This window comes from Coccinella septempunctata, chromosome 1 (assembly GCF_907165205.1).
Source record: "Coccinella septempunctata chromosome 1, icCocSept1.1, whole genome shotgun sequence".
Taxonomy (NCBI): Eukaryota; Metazoa; Arthropoda; class Insecta; order Coleoptera; family Coccinellidae; genus Coccinella; species Coccinella septempunctata.
This window is the reverse complement of record NC_058189.1, coordinates 43044708-43066232: the sequence shown is the minus strand read 5'-3', so window position 1 is coordinate 43066232 and position 21525 is coordinate 43044708. Positions and strand designations below refer to the sequence as shown.

General features: G+C 36.4%; 1 protein-coding gene across 3 annotated transcripts in view; it reads left to right on the top strand.

Moving 5' to 3' along the window:
* The window catches only part of LOC123310568, a 449880-nt gene that overhangs the window by 360908 nt on the left and 67447 nt on the right, over positions 1-21525 (top strand). For all 3 annotated transcript variants that reach the window (XM_044894465.1, XM_044895218.1, XM_044895834.1), the window contains one exon: positions 14304-14393. In XM_044894465.1, the coding sequence (XP_044750400.1) occupies positions 14304-14393 (90 nt within the window). The remainder of the gene's footprint in view (positions 1-14303; positions 14394-21525) is intronic.

Genomic DNA, 21525 nt, shown 5'->3' with positions numbered 1-21525 from the left:
AATTCAGGTCCGCCCATTCAACAAATAGTAGGTAACGCTGATATTCTAATATCCACAATATATCATACGGTAGCGAACATATTTAATGTAAGTGAATTTATATAATGTTTCATCTGAATCTAAACGACTTATATTTTAGCTGAATGTTTCCACAATCAGTAAGATTGTGAATGAAGAGGATGACAAAGAATTTCCTTCTATTTTGAGACCCAAAAAAGTGGTGGCATTACAGAATTTTATTTTGGGATGAACGAATGCGAAAAATTACTACAGGATTTTCGATAAATGTCATCGTAAAATAAGTTCTAGAAAATTAATTTTTCTATTTTTCATTTGACTTGTCCAATACATAGTAAATTTCTTAAGGGAACAATAAATATATAATTATTATTGTTATATCAAAGTATTGAAAATAAACAGCCATAAATACGAGCCAATTGTCTTGTTAACTGTTAATTCATGTGAAAATTTTGTTTAAAGTTCCTCCTGCCTTGAAACTTCCTTCAATTATTTGGACTTCCAGTGATCCAAGATGATTTTTTGTTGACGAATTTAACATTCTTGTAATTATACCTTAATTCCTTCAAGAGATTCCGATTCCCTACCACTGCATCAGATGCATTTTATCTTCGAGTTGATTTTTCTAAAATCTACAACTGATGTAACGTCTTCAACCTTTGGCCAAAGAAGATAACCAACATTAACTCTCCTTAAGCTACTGCATATAATGTGTCAATTATTCAATTTTCTTCCATTGCAAAAATAAAATATATTTAAAAACTGATTTCTTGTGTTTTCCATGCAAATAGCTAGACTTGGTATGCCTTCAATCAGTTTTTATAAACGACAATTATGTTCGTCACATATTTTCGACATCATATTTTCCGAAGTGATTCCACATTCTAATAAAATACGTAATTACTGAGACTCTTACATAGAAAGGACAACATAGCTCTGATTTTAAACCCAAAAATATTTTGACAAGCGTCATAATCTCACATTTTCGTACTATACAGAGTAGAATGTGTCAAATTTCCTTGGCCAACCGAGTGCTAAAAAAAAAGTGAATGGAGTATATATTGATATTGTAATTACAGAGATGCATACCCTACGAGAAGTGAAGGGTAGTTGAGATTTTTCGAATTAAATTTTTGGTGCCACAAGTGGATTGACCTTTTGTTACTGGGGGTGATTTTATGGAATTTTTTTTCATAAGCTATTTGAACTTACTCAATCCGAATTCTTATTTTTTCTACCTTTTTTGGGTCATTGTCATATATTGCAGTGATGATTGATATTTTTCGTGTGACATCAAAAACATGAGTTTTTCGCAGAATGTTAACTAATGAATGGAAACAAAACTTTATTTACCTTGTCGTAAGGTTTTTTTGATTCATTTACCAATAAAATAAATTCAATTCGTCAAATAACTTCCAGTTTCAATTGTCCTACGCAACATAAAATCATTTGCTCATGAAGGCGAAGTACAACTAATGTCATTTTACAATTTCTGAATCCGCCAAGTGTTGACCTTCCAGGAATCAACATATAGAACTACATTTTCATGTAAACGAATGATGCAAATCAGCAGGTTGTTTACCAAGTTGGCGGTAAGAATCAGTGTAACTCTACAACGACCACCCATATTTGGATGCAGACAGATCTTTATGAAACCACTATGTTCAACTCGTCTGTTCTGTAGTTATAAATTCAGGTGAAATTATTGTTTTGCGGAAATCCGCATGCTGTGTTTTCTTTGTTACCAAGTTTTAAACTTTCCTCGCGAGTGGGAACTGTTTGTTGACTTCGCTCAGTTGGCTTCAGCCATTTCAGTCGATGCTATTGTCTACCTCTTAACAAATCACAAGAAGAATTTCTATTGTGCAGTGGATTGAAACATGAGCAAATTAGGTTTTCTCAGTTCTAGAGTTAAATGGGACATTATCATCAAGAAAGAATTTTCATATTTATGATCTTCATGTGGAATTTTCATGAGGAGATTGTGGATTCTTCATAATTAACAATGAACTTCTGATCAAAATAGGAAGGTTAACTCCGTTCTACATAATCAAATTCAGTGAAAAAAAAAGTTGATGGAAATTGAATTCAATTTCAATACGGGCATCCATTGGCGTAGCTATCATCAAATTAGGCGGTGCAGTGCAATAATTCTCATTAACTAATTCTCCTAACTTGTGAAAGTATGTGCAGAACTTTCCGAGACTTATTCATCTGATGAACAACGTTTTCGCTTTAAATTTTGAGGCATATTGATTTATTTTCTATAACTCTACCCATTATGTTAGGTCATTCATTGCTGCATCCCGTTACCGGGAATGAATCTACAAAAGGACAAAAAAACACGGTGCGAACATTCTTATACTTTCTTAGGGCTAATTGCGACTTTGTGCCCTTCTGTGATTGACGAGACCCAACCGTGACCTACAGAACCTTCCACACTCCGGGCATGGATAGTTACCAACCAGATCTGGCCGCCGCTGTATCCTTCTTGAGTCTCCATTATAACTGTGTACCAGAGACTCTATGCTGTGTACCGAAGACCTCCACTGTGACCTGTCTAACACGAGTTGTTCACAGTTATGATTGGCATTAACTGATTTTAGGGATTGATGTAGTACATCCTTACACCACTTATACTGGCCTCCTGGTTTCCGGGCTCCCTCTGTGAATTCGCCATACAGAGCTATTTTGGGAAGTCTTATGTCTTGCATACTCAGAATGTGGCCGCTCCATCTGAGTCGGGCCCTCGTTACTTGAGTCTCAATTGTTGTACAACTCGCTCGTTGCAAGACTTCTGCATTCGAAACTTTGTGGAACCATCTGATGTGCATTATTTGTCTTAGATGACGTTATTGCGTTTGTCCAAGCTGTTCAATATGTCGCCTCTAGGGCGTCTAGCTTTCGCTTCCGTAAAGGAGCGTTGGTAGGACTATACTGCTTTGTAAACAGCTGTTTTAGTCGTGATTTTGAAACACTATTTCCTTTAGCTTTCAGTATGCCCGTGATGCCGAATTAATACGGTTGTATATTTCCGTTTCTAGTATTTTTGAAGCTTCCCAAGTATTCGAACTGCTCGACCTGTTCTAGAGTTTCATTCCCCAAGCTGATATCTGTTTGAAGGCTTTCTGGCGGACTTACCAGGATTTTAGTTTTGTCGATATTGAGTCTCAGGCCTAAAGCTTCGTATATATGTTTATAGGTGTTAAACATTATTTGTAGATCCTCTGAGCTGCTAGCGATAAGTGCGCAGCCGTCTGCATATTGAAGTTCCATGATAAACTTGGTACGGTTTTTTGCTCTGAGGCGCTTCAGGTTAAATAGGGCTCCATCAAATCTGAATCTTATTCCAACACCTCTTACAGGCATACTCATGTCAGTAACTATCGAGACAGCTATGGCGAAAACATTGAGCAGTAAAGGCGCTAACGCCTTTGGTGTAAGGGGGAAGGATGCGTTTTATAGCCTCTCCTCTCAAATGCCAACCTCACCTACTCGCGGTGCACCCTGTTCTTACGAACGAGGCTCTGGCGACCGAACATGAGCGGTATAACTCTGTTTCCCACAATTACGTAGCCTAAACATTGGCTTGAGCAGGAAATGGCTCTCTGCGTTGCTAAAGTTACGTCTCAGACCTTGTCGTCTCAGGATACCTGTGCCACAAGATAATCTAGTCGTAGCCGCAACCAAAGTTGCACTGACAGCGTTACCAGTGCAGCTTTTGAACACCTTCTAACGCAGCTCCTACAAAAAGATGGATCAGTCAAACAGGACAAAATTCGTATCCGGAGGTAAAATACCCTCCCATTCGGATCTCCGGGGGAGGGTGCCTGAGCGAGTGAATCATCGAACAAACACCAATGAAAAGCACATAGCTTTTGCAGCATGAAACGTCAGAACCTTGCTAGACAACCCCAAGGCCGACCGACCAGAGAGGCGTACTGCCCTAATCGATAAGGAACTGCAACGAACATCCATTGCAATAGTTGCTTTAAGCGAAACACGCTTTTCGGACGAAGGTAGCTTGGTAGAACAAGCGTATACTTTTTTCTGGAAAGGCTTGCCGGAAGGCGAAATCAGACAACATGGCGTAGGCTTGGCCATTAGAAACGACCTGGCCGCCAAACTTACCGAAAATCCAGTTGGTATCTCAGAACGTTTAATGACCCTACGTTTTCCTGCAGCGAATAACACGTTTGTGAACATCATTGCAGTATACGCACCCACTTTGAACTCCTCTGACAACTTAAAGGACACTTTTTACGAAACACTCGTTGCTACATTAAGTAAAATCCCAAAACGGGAACGAATTATTCTCCTTGGAGACTTCAACGCTAGAGTGGGCAGAGGTCAAGACTCAGAACTATGGCCGGGAATAATAGGGAAACACGGCACAGACAGCATGAATTCGAATGGAGAACGTCTGCTGGCTCTTTGTGCAGAACACAATCTGTGTATAACGAACACCTATTTTATTACGAGACCCAATTCAAGGGGGACCTGGCGCCACCCGCGCTCAGGGCATTGGCATACCCTCGACTATGTGATCGTGAGAAGGAAAGACCAACGCAAGCCGAAGTATCTAAGAGAGCGCCTTCAAATATCCAAACTACAAAACCCTTCTACAAAGGACAGATTCACAGCTGCCGTCAAAGATTGGCTCCGTTTCAAGTCATCCCTTACAAATACAGCGAAAGAAATACTGGGCACAGAACGCTCCCGAAAATCCCCAGACTGGTTTGCCGACAGCGAAACTCATATCGCACCCCTTTTGGACGCAAAACACAAAGCGATGAAAACCGCAATTAACAAGCCTGGCGATGTTGCAGCCCAAATAGGTTTCATAAACATAAAACGCGAGGTCCGTCAAGAAATAAGAAAAATCAAGGACAGCTGGTGGAAAAAAAAAGCTAGGGAAATACAAGCTTACGCCGATAACCATGACTACAGGCGTTTTTTCGAAGCTATTAAAACTGTTTACGGTCCAAGCAGAAAAGCTAGCTTTCCTATAAGAGATGCTCATGGAGCTATTCTAACTGATGATAGAAAAATTCTCGAAAGATGGAAGGAGCATTACTCACAGGTCTTGAATCAAAATAACGACTCGGATTTATCCATTTTAGACCTGCTTCCCGCGTATAGTCCGATGACATCGCTTGATGACGAAATTTCAATGTCGGAAATCATAAGCGCGATTAAAAATATGAAAAATGATAAGTCACCTGGTCTAGACGGCATTCCGGCGGAGATATTCAAAGCCTTGGATGAGGACATTGTCAATAGTCTCCTAATACTATTCCGCATGATCTGGGAACAGGGAGATGTGCCACAAGACTTCAGAGACGCTTTAGTTATCAACCTCTATAAGAACAAGGGCGATACGTCGAATTGCAACAATTACAGGGGCATATCGTTGCTTAATGTGGCCGGTAAAATTCTCTCGAAGATTATGGCTAATCGTCTGGTTCCACTCTTAGAGAAGCTTTTACCTGAATCCCAGTGCGGCTTTCGACCAAATCGAGGTACGGTGGACCTAATTTTTACACTGCGACAGCTACAAGAAAAGGCCCGTGAACAACAATCAAGGATTTATACAGCCTTCATCGATTTAAGCAAGGCATTCGACTCGGTGAATCGGAGAGCGCTCTGGAAAATCATGGCACGTCTAGGAGTACCCGAAAAATTCCTAGCAGTGTGTAAAAGCCTTCATACCAACAACACCGCTAGAATACAGCATAATGGCTCTACAACCGACCATTTCTCAACCAACTCTGGAATAAAACAAGGCTGCGTATTAGCGCCTTTACTGTTCAATATTTTCGCCATAGCTGTATCGATAATTGCTGACATGAGCATGCCCGTAAGAGGTGTTGGGATAAGATTCAGATTTGATGGAGGCCTGTTTAACCTGAAGCGCCTCAGAGCAAAAACCCGTACCAAGTTTATCACGGAACTTCAATATGCAGACGACTGTTCACTCATCGCTAGCAGCTCAGAGGATCTACAGATAATGATGGACACCTATAAACATATATACGAAGCTTTAGGCCTTACACTCAATATTGACAAGACCAAAATCCTGGTAAGTCCGCCAGAAAGCCTTCAAACAGATATCAGCCTGGACAATGAAACTCTAGAACAGGTCGAGCAGTTCAAATACTTGGGAAGCTTCATAAATACTAGGGCTAACCTTGACACGGAAATACACAACCGTATTAATTCGGCATCACGGGCATTCTGGAAGCTGAAGGACAGAGTGTTCCAAAATCACGACCTCAATCTGAAGACCAAGACAGCTGTTTACAGAGCAGTGGTCCTCCCAACGCTTCTTTACGGAAGCGAAAGCTGGACTCCCTACAGGCGACATAGTAAACAGCTTGAACAGACGCAGCAACGTCATCTAAGACAGATAATGCACATCAGATGGTTCCACAAAGTTTCGAATGCAGAACTCTTGCAGCGCGCGAGTTGTACAACAATTGAGACTCAAGTAACGAGGGCCCGACTCAGATGGAGCGGCCACATTCTGAGGATGCAAGACACAAGACTCCCCAAAATAGCTCTATACGGCGAACTCACTGAGAGAGCCCGGAAACCAGGAGGCCAGTATAAGCGGTTTAAGGATACACTACATCAATCCCTAAAATCAGTTAATGCTAATCATAACTGGGAACAACTAGCGTTAGACAGGTCACAGTGGAGGTCTTTGGTCCACAGTTATAATGGAGAATCGAGAAGGATACAGCGGCGGCCAGATCTGGTTGGAGACTATCCATGCCCTGAGTGTGGAAGGCTTTGAACTTAAGTGGGCCTCCTTTATATATCTTTGTGTAGGGTAGTACCGATACGACTAAACCAGTCAACCTCATCAACCAAATACAAGAGTATTTGGATCACGGTATTCTCATTAGATCGGCCCATAAGGGAGAATCTGCTGGCCTTCTGGTACAATAAACTACCTGACCATAAAATCAATTCTACGATTTTTGGGTTAACCAATAACACGCCTTCATCTGCGAGTAAATTTGCTTCAGTGAACTTGTTATTGCCCATACAGGATGAAATTCTTATATATATATATATTTTCCAATTCAGTTATTTTAAGTTTTCATAATGAGCTGTGCCACCTCTGGAAAAACAAAAATCTTTTCAGAATAACAAAAATGGTCAAATTTTCATTAGTTCAACTTACTTTTGAGAATTGGGTGCTTTCAAGGTCTGGTATTTTAATGGTCATACTGGAGAAACTGTGTGTGAAATTTTGTGGAGATTCATCACATCGGTGAAAAACTTTATTCCGTAATTCATTCTGTTCGATGAAATCTTCTGTGAGATATGGATTTTCGACGGAGCCGCAATGAAAAAATTGGGGAACAGAAAAAGTTTTTCTTTTGACCTCTTGAATCTTTATGTACTAGTCAAACACTCACCCTGTATATTTCTAGTGGGAAACAAGTTACATATTATTCAATTTACTCTCATTTCTGTGAAACTCGAGCTCGTAAATATCATTTTATCGGATCCAGGAAATGAACAACGACCTTCTTTACTATTACATACGTATTGCATATTATGTGAGATCCCTGTGAGATTAATCTGAATACGTCTTCATGTTCGATCCGAGAGAATGATAAATTATCTGCTAGAAAGTACTACAATTTGCGGCGGTGCGATTTTTTAGCGCAGTTTTATTTGACGCTAGCAGACCGCCTTGTTATTTCCGTCGTAACAGCGATACCATCATGATAATTTCCACGAAATGCCCCAAGATATTTTCGTTGATTTTTCCGAACAGTTGATATGCCTCAACAAGGGTTTCCGACTGGGCAATTATTATGTCATCCGACTAGTTTTCTGGTCCGTCTAATTGGCATGAGTCCTAGGACAATTACCGTGATTCTCTGGTACCTTTCTCATCTGGTTGGAATTGTAGAAAGGTCTACACTTTATCTGCTGCAATATGGAAATTCTGTACTATTTATCCAAGAATGGAGATATCTTGAAGTTTCAGTGGATGAAATCTAGTACAACAAATGATTCCAAATATGAACCAAATCCATACTGAAGGACTTAGAAGAACCTTTTCACTTCCAAGAGATAGCCTTTTTGAAAATAGTGTGAAAAATGTATCAACCTCCCTAGCTTAATTAAAAGGCATGCATATCATTCAGACCAAAGATTATAGAGTAGAAAGATAGGAAACGAAGCGACTAGAGTGATGTGAGCGCCATCTGTGTTTCAAATGTGTTTTTAAGGCCCTAATACTGGTTAAAATATCAATTCGAGGGACATATGAAATTTTGCGAGATGTCAGAGTCATATGGCCATTTTGATCAAACAGGTTTTGAATGTTTTGATTCTCGTATCCCTAGACAACCTCATATCGCCTTTTGTTTTTCAAGCCCGTTCTAGTTGCTGATTATTGAAATTTTTGTCTGATTTCTTAGCGAAAACCTCAGAATATCGTTCGAAAATTATTGTACGGTGAAGAACTGTGGATAAAATAAAACGAATTTTACTAAGGAAAATGGGAATGTAAGTATTACAACTGGTAACATGTGACTCGGTCATTCATTGATTTTCATTTTCAGTGCTACGAAGTGGATAAAATTTTCAGGCGTAAAGGCCTGCAAACACTACTGACTACACCATGTGCGATGAACATTTTACTGCAAGTCGATTGAGAACTGTTCATCCACGTAAATTGTTGTATGCAGGAAGCATCCCTTACATGAAGGGCTCATTTAGGGAAAATTATGACTTTTATACGTCCATTCAAAGATTGTCAATTGCCTTCAATATAGTCAGAAATGCAAAAGTTTTATGGATTTCGATTTGGGAATCGGTTGACTGTCAAATTGTTGTTTGGAAAGTCAAAGTTTTATGAAACCTTCTATGAGTGTTCATTCGTCAATCAATTTGTATATTGTTGAAATTATGAAAAAGCATGAAGAAATTATACTGTCGGGCTTGAATACAAGGCTTGTATACCTCTGTAAGGTGTTTTTCAATTGTCGTTCTGAAAATTTTGTAAATAATATGTAAGTAACGGAAATGTGTATCCTATGACGGTAAATTGAATATTGGTTCATATCAATTTCTGATATAAATTGTAAATATTCAACTCAGTTTATTAATTCAAAACATTTTCAGAGAAAGAATACCTTTGACGAAACTATAGCAGATAACCATGTGCTCTTGTATCGTAGTCAAAGCTCTATTCGTTGTCCATAATTTCAAATTTTTGTAAATTTTTTATAGATTGCAAATAAAAATTTATCACATCCAACAGCGTATTTCATTGATATCAATCGATTCCAAACAATGTTCAGATGAAAACTAACATCCTGGTCATAAAATAAAACCATCCTTTTGTAGCTCAGGATGTTTGTTTTCTGGTCCCAACAAGGTCAATATTGAAATTGAATACAAGGAATAGAATTCGAATTTCGCGCCTCTCAATTATAAAAGAGATAACTGTTATTAAACAGTTTTTCTGTATTGACAATACGTTTTCAGCGCCATCTCATTGTTAAATGTGTTTTCACTGGCCAAAATGTAGTCGGTTTTTAGTACTAGCGATATGAGGGCGTTTCCTATCTTTCTACTTTATAATCTTTGATTCAGACATGATCAGTTTCCTATGATAGATTTAATTAATTCAATATCATCTCTGCCACAAAATACTCAATATCTTTTCAATATTTTCCTCTACCAATCATTGTTCTCAGCAAATATTAAATTCAACAACCCATTAACAGCATTTGTTTTGTGTGTTTCCTTCAATGATATTTTTTAGAACATTTTGACAATTTGTAAGTTCATTTCGATGTAGGTACTGATGCATATAAGTATTATCCTGCTAATCTGAAACTACACAGAGTGTCCCAGGATTAAAGGAAATAAATTCGGATATAGGTTCAGTGTGTTTGTCAGAAAAAAAGTGAAATGGTTCTAAGGCCGTAAAACCAACAGTTTGAACAATGGTTCATGTGAGAGTCAAAACATTGTCAAATTTTCAAATATTTTTGTAATATTGTGGTAGTTCTAATGGCATTATCATGCTTTATTCAACCCTTCAAATCTATCAGAGAGAATTTACCATATTTTACTTTCTTCATGACGCGATATATCGATATTTTCGGCAAAGAAATCTCTTAGTACATTTTTGCCTCATATTTAGTGAAATTCTTTACAAGGAGTTTCATGTTTTAATGATTCTACATCGAAAATGTTATACGATATATAGACACTTTTTTCTATGATGCGTAAACAAGGATTATAGAGTAGAAAAATAGGAAATGCCTTCATATCTGTAGTACTAAAAACCGACTACATTTTTTTTTTGGTTTACATTGGGATGCCGCTGAAAAGGTACTGTCAATACAGAAAAACTTCTCAATGACAGTTTTCTGTTTTGTATTTGTATTGAATTTCAATATCGACTTTGTTTAGACCAGAAAACAAACATCCTGAACGACAAAACAAATGAATGGTTTTGTTTTGTGATCAGGAAGTTAGTTTTCATCTGAACATTGTTTGGAATCAATTGATATCAATGAAAATCGCTGTTGGATGCGCTATATTTTTATTTGCAATTTATAAAAAATTTACAAAAATTGAAATTATGGACAACAAACAAAGCTCTGACTGGGACATAAAAATATATGGTGATCTGTTATACGTCGAAGGTGTTATTTCTATGTAATGAATTGTTTTCAGTTTTAACTCAGTTGAATTTCTACAATATACATATATCAGAATTTAATATGAACCAATATTCAATATACCATCATTGCATACACATTTCAGTTCTTTCCATATGTATTATTCATAGAATTTTCAGAACCACATTTAAAAAAACCGTGAACAAATATATAAGACCTGTGTGCTAGCCTGTCAGTATAGTTTGTGTAGCTTTTTCTATGATTTCCTTGTGATATGGTCTCTTTGTGTTATGTAAGTATATCTATGGGCACAATATACAAATTGAATAATGAATGAACAAAACACGCACAGCAGGTTTCATAAAACTTTGACTTTCCAAAGAACAATTTGACAGTCACTCCATTGCAAAATCGAAATCAATAAAACCTTTGCGTTTCTGAATATAATTGAAGGAGTAGCAATTGAGAATCATTGAATGGACATATAAAGGTCATAATTTCTCCTGAATGGGCCGTTAATGCAAGGGATGCTTTGTGCATACAACAATTTACGTGGATGAACAGTTCTCAATTGACCTGCAGTAAAATGTTCTCTGCACATGGTGTAGTCAGTGGTGTTTGCTGAAGTCATTGACGCCCTGAAAATATTATCCCCTTCGAAGCACTGAAAATAAAAATCAATGAAAGACTGATTCACATGTTACGAGTTTTAATACTTACGCTTCCATTTTGCTTAGTTGCGTAAAAAACTCAATTTCGGAACATCCATTTTATTATTTGGTCCACAGATCTTCACCATTCAATAATTTTCTAATGATATTTTGGGGTTTTCACCAAGAAATTGGACAAAAAAATTCAATAATCAGCAACTAGAACGAGCTAGATGAACAAAAAGCGGTACGAGAATCAAACAAATCATTCAAAACCTCTTTAATCAAAATGGCCATCTGAAATCTTACAAAATTTCATATGTTTGTGCAAATGGCCCTCAAATTAATATTTTAAGTTGTCCTATCGTCTTAAAACACGCTTGACACACAGATGGCGCTCACATCGCTTTAGTCGCCTCGTTTCCCATCTTTCTACTCTATATAATCTTTGCTGGTAACTATATCAATTATAATGATGTTTATTCTTAAGATAATAGCAATTAGTATTTATAATATTTATACTAAGTTGTAATTGCATTGTAGTTCTCGCGATGATAAAATTAATAAATAATCTCGAGCACGATACCAGGAATAAAAACCATTATAAGACATTTTTTTCTACTACTTGATTTTTTATTTCTTAATAAACTTTTTAGGGTTTTCACTCCCAATCTCTGAATCAAAATCAATTAAAAATGAAATCAACGATTTGCTCCTGCGTAAATGAAATGCAGAATCCTCCCAGAATAAATTTCAATCGATATTTGATTTTTTATATTATTTTTTATAAAACTAACTCATACAAAATATCTGGGGAAGCTGAAGAACTATAGAATAATTGAATATTGTTTTCCCTATTTACTCACTATTGTAAATTTTGACGTTTTTTCCTTCTACCCTTTGACAATTGCATGGTGCTTCTTTCAGGTAAGAAAATAATGATTTCGCGAAATGAATATTGAAATAATGAAAATTTTAAGAATTAAGGAATTCGGTTTCGAATTTAAATATGAAAAATAAATAAAATTTTGAATGATAATAAATTCATAACCAGTGGGGTCGCCCTTCCAGGTACTGAACAGGCCTAAGGCTGCTTGGTCCCATAGCACAAATTTTTCCAATATTTCCAAAATGAGTGATTTAATCGAATTGGAAACTGGTATACTTTTGGAATAATTTTCTTGCTTACATAGCCTCTGTTTATCAATCACTGGAATGCGTTGCATCGGTGGCCTCGAAATAGATTTAATGAAGACTGAATGAAGCAAATGATCTATAAAATCTCGACCATCCACTTCATTACGGAAATGGCCTCGCATCCAGCTGGCTCCGATTCATTCAATATGAGAAATGATGGATGAAAGGATTCGTTATTCAAAAGTTGAATCAATGAACGCAAACTGGTTTTATCGGTGTTTGCTTTGAATTTGAATGAATAGTAGAATAGTTAGTTCATCAAGAAGTTCAAGTTCGGGCGCCATATATCTCGTGTTGAATTCTCATTGATAGTATGATGCAACAGCCATATGAAAAAAACACTTACAAGTTAATTTTCAACGTTCGTGTGTTGGTTTCCGCGAAATTTTTCCTTTCGCGTCATTATGTTGCAGAAATTTTGATTTCTTCGATTTTTTTCGAATAGTTCTATTTCAGAGCGAAGCATATTTTTATGTTCGTTTTTGTCTAGTGATTCTTTTTTACGGTGATGATCGTGGACATAGGACCAGGAAGTTTGAAACATCTTCATTTCATCAGTGTATCAAGCATTACAGTCACTTGCCTGATTCTGTTAAAGTAATGAATAGATGAAATTTCAAAAAAATTGTTAAAGTGCTGATGATTTCTAAGGCATAATATAGTGTTAGGGAGTATTTGGGTGATTGGGTGACCCATTGAACTAACCGATGCTCAAATATTTTTATCACATACACATTCCCTATTGTTGGATGTTTCTGAATGTACTGATGCTCATTGAAAGGACTATTTTCTATATTGAATAAAGTACTTGAATCCTACAGCACACTTTATAATTTACCACTGCCCATATTCAGATCAGCCCCAATAATTCTTATTATGCAGTTATGATTTTATGCCAGATGTAAAAGTTGATAACAAAAAGTTAGCAATCATTTATGATGTAATGTATACTTACTTATATGTTGTATGAAGTATAAAAAACTGTCGCATTCCCTATATTCAATGAGTTAAGAGGGGCATTCATCCGGAATTGGTTGAAAGGTGCCCCTTCTTCTATTTGACACCCGATAGATTGCCGGCAGATTGTTCCTAATTGAGCACGTGCAATTTCTACGCAGCTGTTAAAACAATAGAGTCGAATTATTGAATTACACAACTGAAATAATTGGATTACTACTTGATTTTTGATTCTAGGCCATCACATGACATCCCTCTGATTATAGGGAAGTTAGTTTTCAACTCTTCCCATCTCGTCATTGATATCGTTTAAAAAGTAGGCCGTGATATTAGATCCAATTCTCCAAGACGAATTGCCGAAATAAAATAAAAATGAGTAGAATAGATGACACCTATTGTACTTTGTAATAGGTGTCAACTTCGGTCAAACGGGCGTTAACCTGCAGGTCTTCCAATACTCAAAAGAAATTTTTTCTACATTCTACTGATATAAAGAAGTGACCTATAACGGGCAATCTGACCTCGAATTAAAAAACTTCTGTAACTCCTGCCGTTATCTGCTGTCAGTTTATCATATGTCGAACACGAACTCTGTGATCTCCTAGATTTGTTTTGGGTAAAGAAAGGAAAGGAAAGATAGTATGAATTTGGAATTGGGGGATGATGTGTTTTTCAACTGATATTCTTTGTGAACGTATTTCTTTTGCTAGAAAAATATATCTCCCTCAAAAACACGGTGTATTGATTTTTTAACAAAAATATTATCAGGGGAGCACTAATTAGTAGTTTAATCTAATCGAATCTTTTTTTTCAGGTTACCCAACGAAACGACAAGAGGTGGCACGACCCAAGCGAATTGCTGATCTTCCCGAAAAACTGCTTCTATCTGGAATCTACCTTCCTGGTAAGTTATTTCAAATGTCACATACGCCAAATTTTCGCTCCACTGAACACTTATGTAGGAATAAATCAATTACGTAACGTCGTCAACTAAGATCTCTCAAGTTCTTAGAAAGTTCAATTGGTGCTACTTTGGCGCCTTTCAAATGATATTCTTTTCTTTTATGAGCATGCACAAACATGGAAATATCAGTGAAAGAAAAAGGAATTTGTGTTCCTATATTCCTCAAAAATTGTCTCACTACTTGCCTCTAAGAACTATCAATTATTTCTAAAAATAATGAGCTATGCCCTAATAAATTTTTCCTAGATAAGAATATAAATAAAAGTTTGCTTTAAATTCAGATTAGGGATTTTTGTGGGAATATGAAGAATGCCCAGATGTAATTTCAATTTCAATTTTTTCAAATCAGCTGTGCCACCCCTGGAAAATCAAAATTTCCTTCAGAAAAACTAGCTAAATCTTTGACGCTATACACATCTGTGGATCTTTTAAACAGAGTTGTATTCAGCCAAAGACACAATTTTTCAAATTTCACAGATAGTCTTCGAATTACTCCAAAACAGCGCGCGGCGCATTATACGAGGAAATATGAAGAATACTTTTATTCTACAAAACGCTCAAATATTCATTAGATAGCGTCCAACTTAATTTTAAGAGTTGGGTTCCTTGAATTTTTGATATTTTCATGGTACGTAATGGTCATAATTAGAAAACTGGAAGACGTGGGTAATAACTTGTGTTCGAAAAAGATTCATCAAATGAATGAAAAACTATATTTCGAAAAATTTATTTTCCCTATATATATTCGAAAATTGGTATAATAGTATTTAGTTTTCTTGGCTCTAAAAAACTTTTAGAAGGTTCTTTATCAATCTAGGGGCAATCTGGAGTATAGTACTAAGTAGAGATACCTAACCTTCTGAATCACGTCTTTGTATCAGTACCTGGCAAACGATTACTGACTTGCAGAAGCCTATTACTCTGAAAGCATCAGGCTCCTTCAGCTCATTGACTAGCTCAACTGGCGAATTCCAGTCGAGCCCTAGAAATAACCCGAAAATTTATTTTTTTTTTTTTTTGGGGGGGTAGCAGGGGGAAAATCTGCAAGTCAGAAGAACCACCCTCTCCTGAGAAGGAACAAGTGTGGGGATACTCACTCTCCTGAGCTCGAGACCCACTAAAAACCCTTAACTGCTTCTTGAATATTGGTTCCGGGCATTTGCCCATAAACCGTTCATCTCTTAGTCGGTTTTCTTCTCGCACACTATCGTGCTGGATTTATGTGTATATCCTCCATTGCATAACACTTTATTGGATTTTTCAATAAGTTTATGTTCTTATTTTCTCTTAATCTCTTCTTAATTTATCTCCTAGATGATCCTAGTCCATTAGTCTCATGAGTTCTTGATTCGGATGGTTTTTCGCTGTTTCGAATAATTTCTCTGCTTTTCTGTTCATGAATTGCGTTATGGTTTCCCATTCTAGGTCCCTATAAATCTGTCTATTCCTGACAAACCATGATGTGCATCTATTGCACATCGTAGCAGATTGTTTTCACTGGCCTGAATTCTTTTGATGTGGCTCTTTGCCGCGAAACCCCAGGCAACTGATCCATAAGTCAGTTGAGGCCTAGCAACCTTTTTTTGTCTTTTTCGACATGTGGCTTCTTCCTCCTATTAGAGGGTAGAGTCTATTCATCGCTGCTTTCGTTTTGTCGATTGCTTATTTGATATGACTTTTCCAAGTCCTTTGTCAAGCGTTAATCCTAAATATTTGGCTTCATTTTCCAGTCGTCCACTTCTAGATTCGTTGTGGGTCGCAGTCTTCTTTTCTGTAGAAATATTGCTTGGCTCTTTTGTCCATTGAGTTTGATTTTCCACTTTATGCACCAGTCATTTGTTTCGTCAATCGTCTCTTGTAGAACTCGTTCTATTACTTCTGGGTTGCGGTGTCGAGTTGCTATGCCTGTGTCGTCAGCATATAACGTTAGCATGGTTTTTGGATACTGACCCTTGGGGTACTCCAGCCACTATATCTCTTGTTGTGGAGCACTCTCCTTCCACTTTCACGTAAAATCTTCTAATTTTGAGATAATTCCGGATCAACTTGCATATTTTGATCGAATATCCAGCACATCTCATCTTATATATAAATCCTTCATGCCATACTCTGTCGAATGCTCTGGCGACGTCTAGTAAAATAAGACCTGTAGCTTGTTTATTTTGGAATCCCTCTGTAATGTATTCTGTGAGCCTTAATAATTGTTGCTCTGTTGAATGGTCTCTTCTGAATCGGAACTGTTCTGGTGGTATTAGTTTCAGATTTTCGGTTTCCTCATTTACCCTCGTGGCTATAAGTCTTCCTACTACTTTTCCTAACGCCGACAGTAGACTTATCGGTCTGTAGTTTTGTGGGAACTTCTTCTCTTTGAATGGTTTATTGAACAGTATGACTTCCACTGTTTTCCAATTTTCTGGGAAGTGTTCTGTCCTCATAATTCCATTCGCGATATTTGTTAGAGCGGCTATACCTTTTCTAGGTAATTTCTTTAGCATAACATTCGTTATTTTATCGCTTCCGAGAGCTTTCCTCTTCTTCAAACTTCTAATTATTTCCCTGATTTCATTTGGCGATGTTGGTTTGTCTATTTCAGCAGCCGCTGGTAATTCATCCATTTCTTCATCATTTTCTTAAACCAGTTCTTCCAAATCTTCATTATCGTCGTCTATCCTGTAATTTATTCTCGATTCTCGTTCGATGGAGACCGCCAATGCATCTGCCTTATCAGTATTGGTATACGCCATTCCCCTTTCGCCATGTAGGGGTGGAATTTTAGTCTTTTCTCCTCGTAGGAATTTATTTTCTTTTGGAAGTTACAGTATTTAATGGAGGGCGGACTGACGAGCGTAACTGCAACACACCCACAGAGTTTATGCGATCTTTATATTGATTCCAGTTCTGATGCGACTACCCCAATTCACGAAATTGTTCGAAATGCAATTTGAATTAAGTGAAAAGATATATCTTTAAATCGAGCTTCAAATGTTCCTGAGAAGAATTACGTCCAGTTTCATAATCAAATTTAAAGTCACTTTAAGCTTAAAGCTTCCTTTAGTGACATTTTTAGTAGGGTTAAAGGAAGCTTTAAAATTAAAGGGACTTTAGGTTTGATTATGAAACCGGCCGTTAGAGTCTTACTCCACTTTATAGTTCATATTACCAATATTTATCGAATCCTTCTGAACTTCGATTATACATAATTAGGACGCTCCTAACCAACTACAGGTTATGAGATAAGCACTTTCGATCAGTGTGTGGTCCGATAGGAATGGACTTTCCACACAATTACCGAAGCCACAACTCACTTCTGTGGGGCTTAATGAATAAATAATTATAACTTGTCGGCTTTTATCCTCTTCGACAATACCGTGTTTCCGAGAAGAAGAATGATAATGACATCGGTCTCGATCTGTTACGTTGATATAGTTATCACAATTTCCTCAAAAAAGTGTCGATTGGACTGCGTTTAGTGGAATTATTGTTGAGAAGATGGTCCCTATCTCGGTCTCTATACAGGAAATTAATGGATTTTTTAAACCAAGGAAGTGCTAATGTCTTTATTCCGTTTTTAAAACAGTTTTTTCCCTCAGAAAAATCTCAGTTTTCCCATGGCAGATAGCTCCTTCATCATATACAGAGTGTCCGCGCCATGGGGCAGCGGTCGATTACTCTAATTCTACTTTACAAAAAAGAGTTTCAAATAAAACTTTCCTCTTTTTAAGTAGAGCATCTCCTAAAATTATTTAGAACTATACTGCTATCAACTTCGTTATTTTAAATGGAACACCCTATATATTTTCACATTTTTGAATTCCTTGTAAAATTTGAATATAAGTTTGATAACACAACTATGTCTGAATTCTCAACGGTTTTCGATAAATTTGACTTTTTATTAATATTTTGACAGTTTGAGGTACTTACATAAAGGACTATAGTACCGTCCCTATTCTATGTGATTGATTCAAATTTGGACTGTGTCTAGTCAATAAATGATACACTACAAATTTTCTTTGTAAATACATAACTATATTATACACAGGGTCCACGAAAACGTAGATCCATTATCAAAACAGAAATTCATCAAAATCTTAATTTTTTAAAAAGGCAACCTTTTTTTTTTCATTATTTAAACATTTTTGGTTCGCTTCTAGTTGTTTTGAATATGAACAGAAAAAAATATGGGTTGCCATTTAAAAAAAATTAAGATTTTGATGAATTTCTGTTTTGATAATGGATCTACGTTTTCATGTTCATGGACCCTGTATATAATATGGTTATTTACAAAGAAAATTTTTATTGTTTCATTTATTGACTTGACACAATCCAAATTTGAATCAATTACATAGAATAGGGACAGTGCTAAGTCCTTTATGTAGGTACCTCAAACTGTCGAAATATTAATAGGAAGTCAAATTTCTCTAAAACCGTTGATAATTCAGGCGCATTCCAATTTAACAGGGAATTCAAAAAAGTAAAATATATAGGGTATTTCATTTAAAATAACGAAGTTGATAGCTATGCAGAAGAAACGAAACACTTTGTATAGTTCTCAATAATTAAGAGATGCATAAAAAGAGGATTCTTTTTTGTGATGTTAATAGAATTAGAGTAATCGACCGCTGCCCCATGGCGCGGAAAACCTGTATTTCGCACTTCAACCTTCCCAATCCTTATATAGATAGGGTTCTTTTTCATATTACAGGCTAGCCCGAAATTAATGCAACAAAATTTGGTTGATTCTTGAGACAAACTTAGTAGACCCAATTTTTGATTTTTCCAGAAGGCCCTCTCTGTGGGTGTTACAGCCCTTTGAATTTCGCTCCTAAAAATAGGAGCTAGCATGCTACTCAAACATCTTTTCATTGCATTGAAGTCTTGGGTATAATTGAAATTTTTTTCAGAAAAGGTAATCAACAAATAACACCATAGATATAAAACATCCTTGCAGCACTCTCTTAATGGAGTATTATCATTTTTGCCACTAAAATCATATACACCAGTAGGGATCTCATATTCAAAATTCAAAGGTTGTTAAGGTTATTTTCAGTGAAGAACATCTACAATATATGTCTATTGATAACTAAAGTACTTCGGCAGAAGGAATAAGTCGAAGCGTATTTGCAAACGGACGTCATCCATGATTTATGATGCAATTTATAATAATTATTCATTCAGCACTCATTACCACTTTTTCATTCGAAATTGAGAAATTATACGCACGAAACCTTGGAAGCCGGGAAATAATAGGGTTATCACGGAAGTGGAATTCATTTTTTTTCAGACGAGATAATGCATTTCTACTCAACGATATATTTCCTCGACTTCCAAATTTTTGACGTTCAAAATGTGTTTTTTGTTGTGCAAGTTATTCTCATCGTAAAATTTCCTTTTGATTGTACAAGTTATTTGATCATCGAATGCTGATCTGGCCACAAACCTATAATTATCATAAAATAAATTCTACCTACAGACGACCACTTTATGTTGAAGATACAGGATTTCGAAATAAAAAAAAAATAACGGATTGACTATTTTATTTGTACGCATATATTTGAACAGAAGATTGCAGAGGTTAAAAGACACTCTTTAATCATTTTTTCCAATTCAGCTCGGTTTAAAAAATACCGGCTGTTGAAAATCAAAAAAAAATATTTTTCAGTTATATCCTTGGTTATATCTCACAACAATTTCATCGAATGGAATGATATTCGGGATATACGAGGATGTATTGATATCTAGTTAGCCTACACCAGTTCCATGCATAAAAAAAATATTGCGTTACCATAGCAACGAACAATAACTCATTAGAAGTGTCAGTGTGAAGTTTGAGGTCAAAAAAGTAAACCAGAGTTACGCAATAAATTAAAAGAAAGAAGATGTCCACCGAAATTGTGAAAATCGAAAAATTGCAGAATCAAGTCATCATCAAGTACCTGTATTTAAAAGGGTTAAGAGGTAAGCAGATTTACGAAGGTATGCTTAATACCCTTGGTGATCAATGTCCTTCGTATGCGACCTTGAAAAATTGGACGGCAACCTTCAAAACCGGTAAGTTTTCCATTGAAGATGATGACCAATCGGGCAGGCCTGTTTTTGTGTCAGTCCCCGAAAATATTGATTCAGATCATGACATGATTTTATCAGACCATCGAATTGTGCTAAAACGGATATCTGGAGCACTGAATATATCATACGAACGCGTTCATATAGTCTATCATCTCTTTCCTCAACAGAAAAAAAGTTTAAAAGGCCGTAAATTTTTTTCAACGAGGAGGTAATAAGAGCTATGGAGGTCTGGTTTGCAGAGCAAGAAGAAATTTTTTTTTTGAAAGGTCTAGAGACGTTGCTGGTTCGCTGTAATAAATGTATCAAATTAAGAGGAGAATATGTTGAGTAATAAAATATTTTGACGTTCAATTTTGTTTGGTTCTATAGTAGGCTAAGAATTTTTCAATATATCGTCGTACTTTGGGTACTTTGTAAAAATATGTACTAATGTATGAAAGAACTTCAGTGTCGGGTATCCAGGGCACATTAGCTCATTATGAAAACTTTTTCTTTTTCTTCTTCTTCTTCTCCTTCTTCTTTCTGTAGGACATGGTCTAGTTTGATCTATTTGTTGAGTTATATACGGAGAAATTTCACAATTTTTCAATTGAAAGTTTCATTTTTAGTGGATGAGAATACACTATCACGTAGATCCGATCATAAGAATAATGCTGCAGAAAACCAAAGAATTCCAATTCTATACTTCATTCAAATTTATTTTAGCAGTCGGTTGGCCATGAAATAATTTTCTCAAGTTTTTGTAACTAGAACGAAGTTAGGTTGGCACTCATGAAATGTCGTTAATGTCATAACGCCGTTGCCAGAACTAATATCAATGTTTATTACGAAAATGCCGAAAGTGATTGAAAAAAAGAAACAGGGTTTCTGGAAGTGCTATTTAGAATTCAGGTCCGCTCATTCAAATAGTTATACCCTGATATTCTAAAATCCACAATACGTCAGACGGTAGCGAACATATTCAATGTAAGAAAATATATATGAAGTTTCATCTGAATCTGAACGA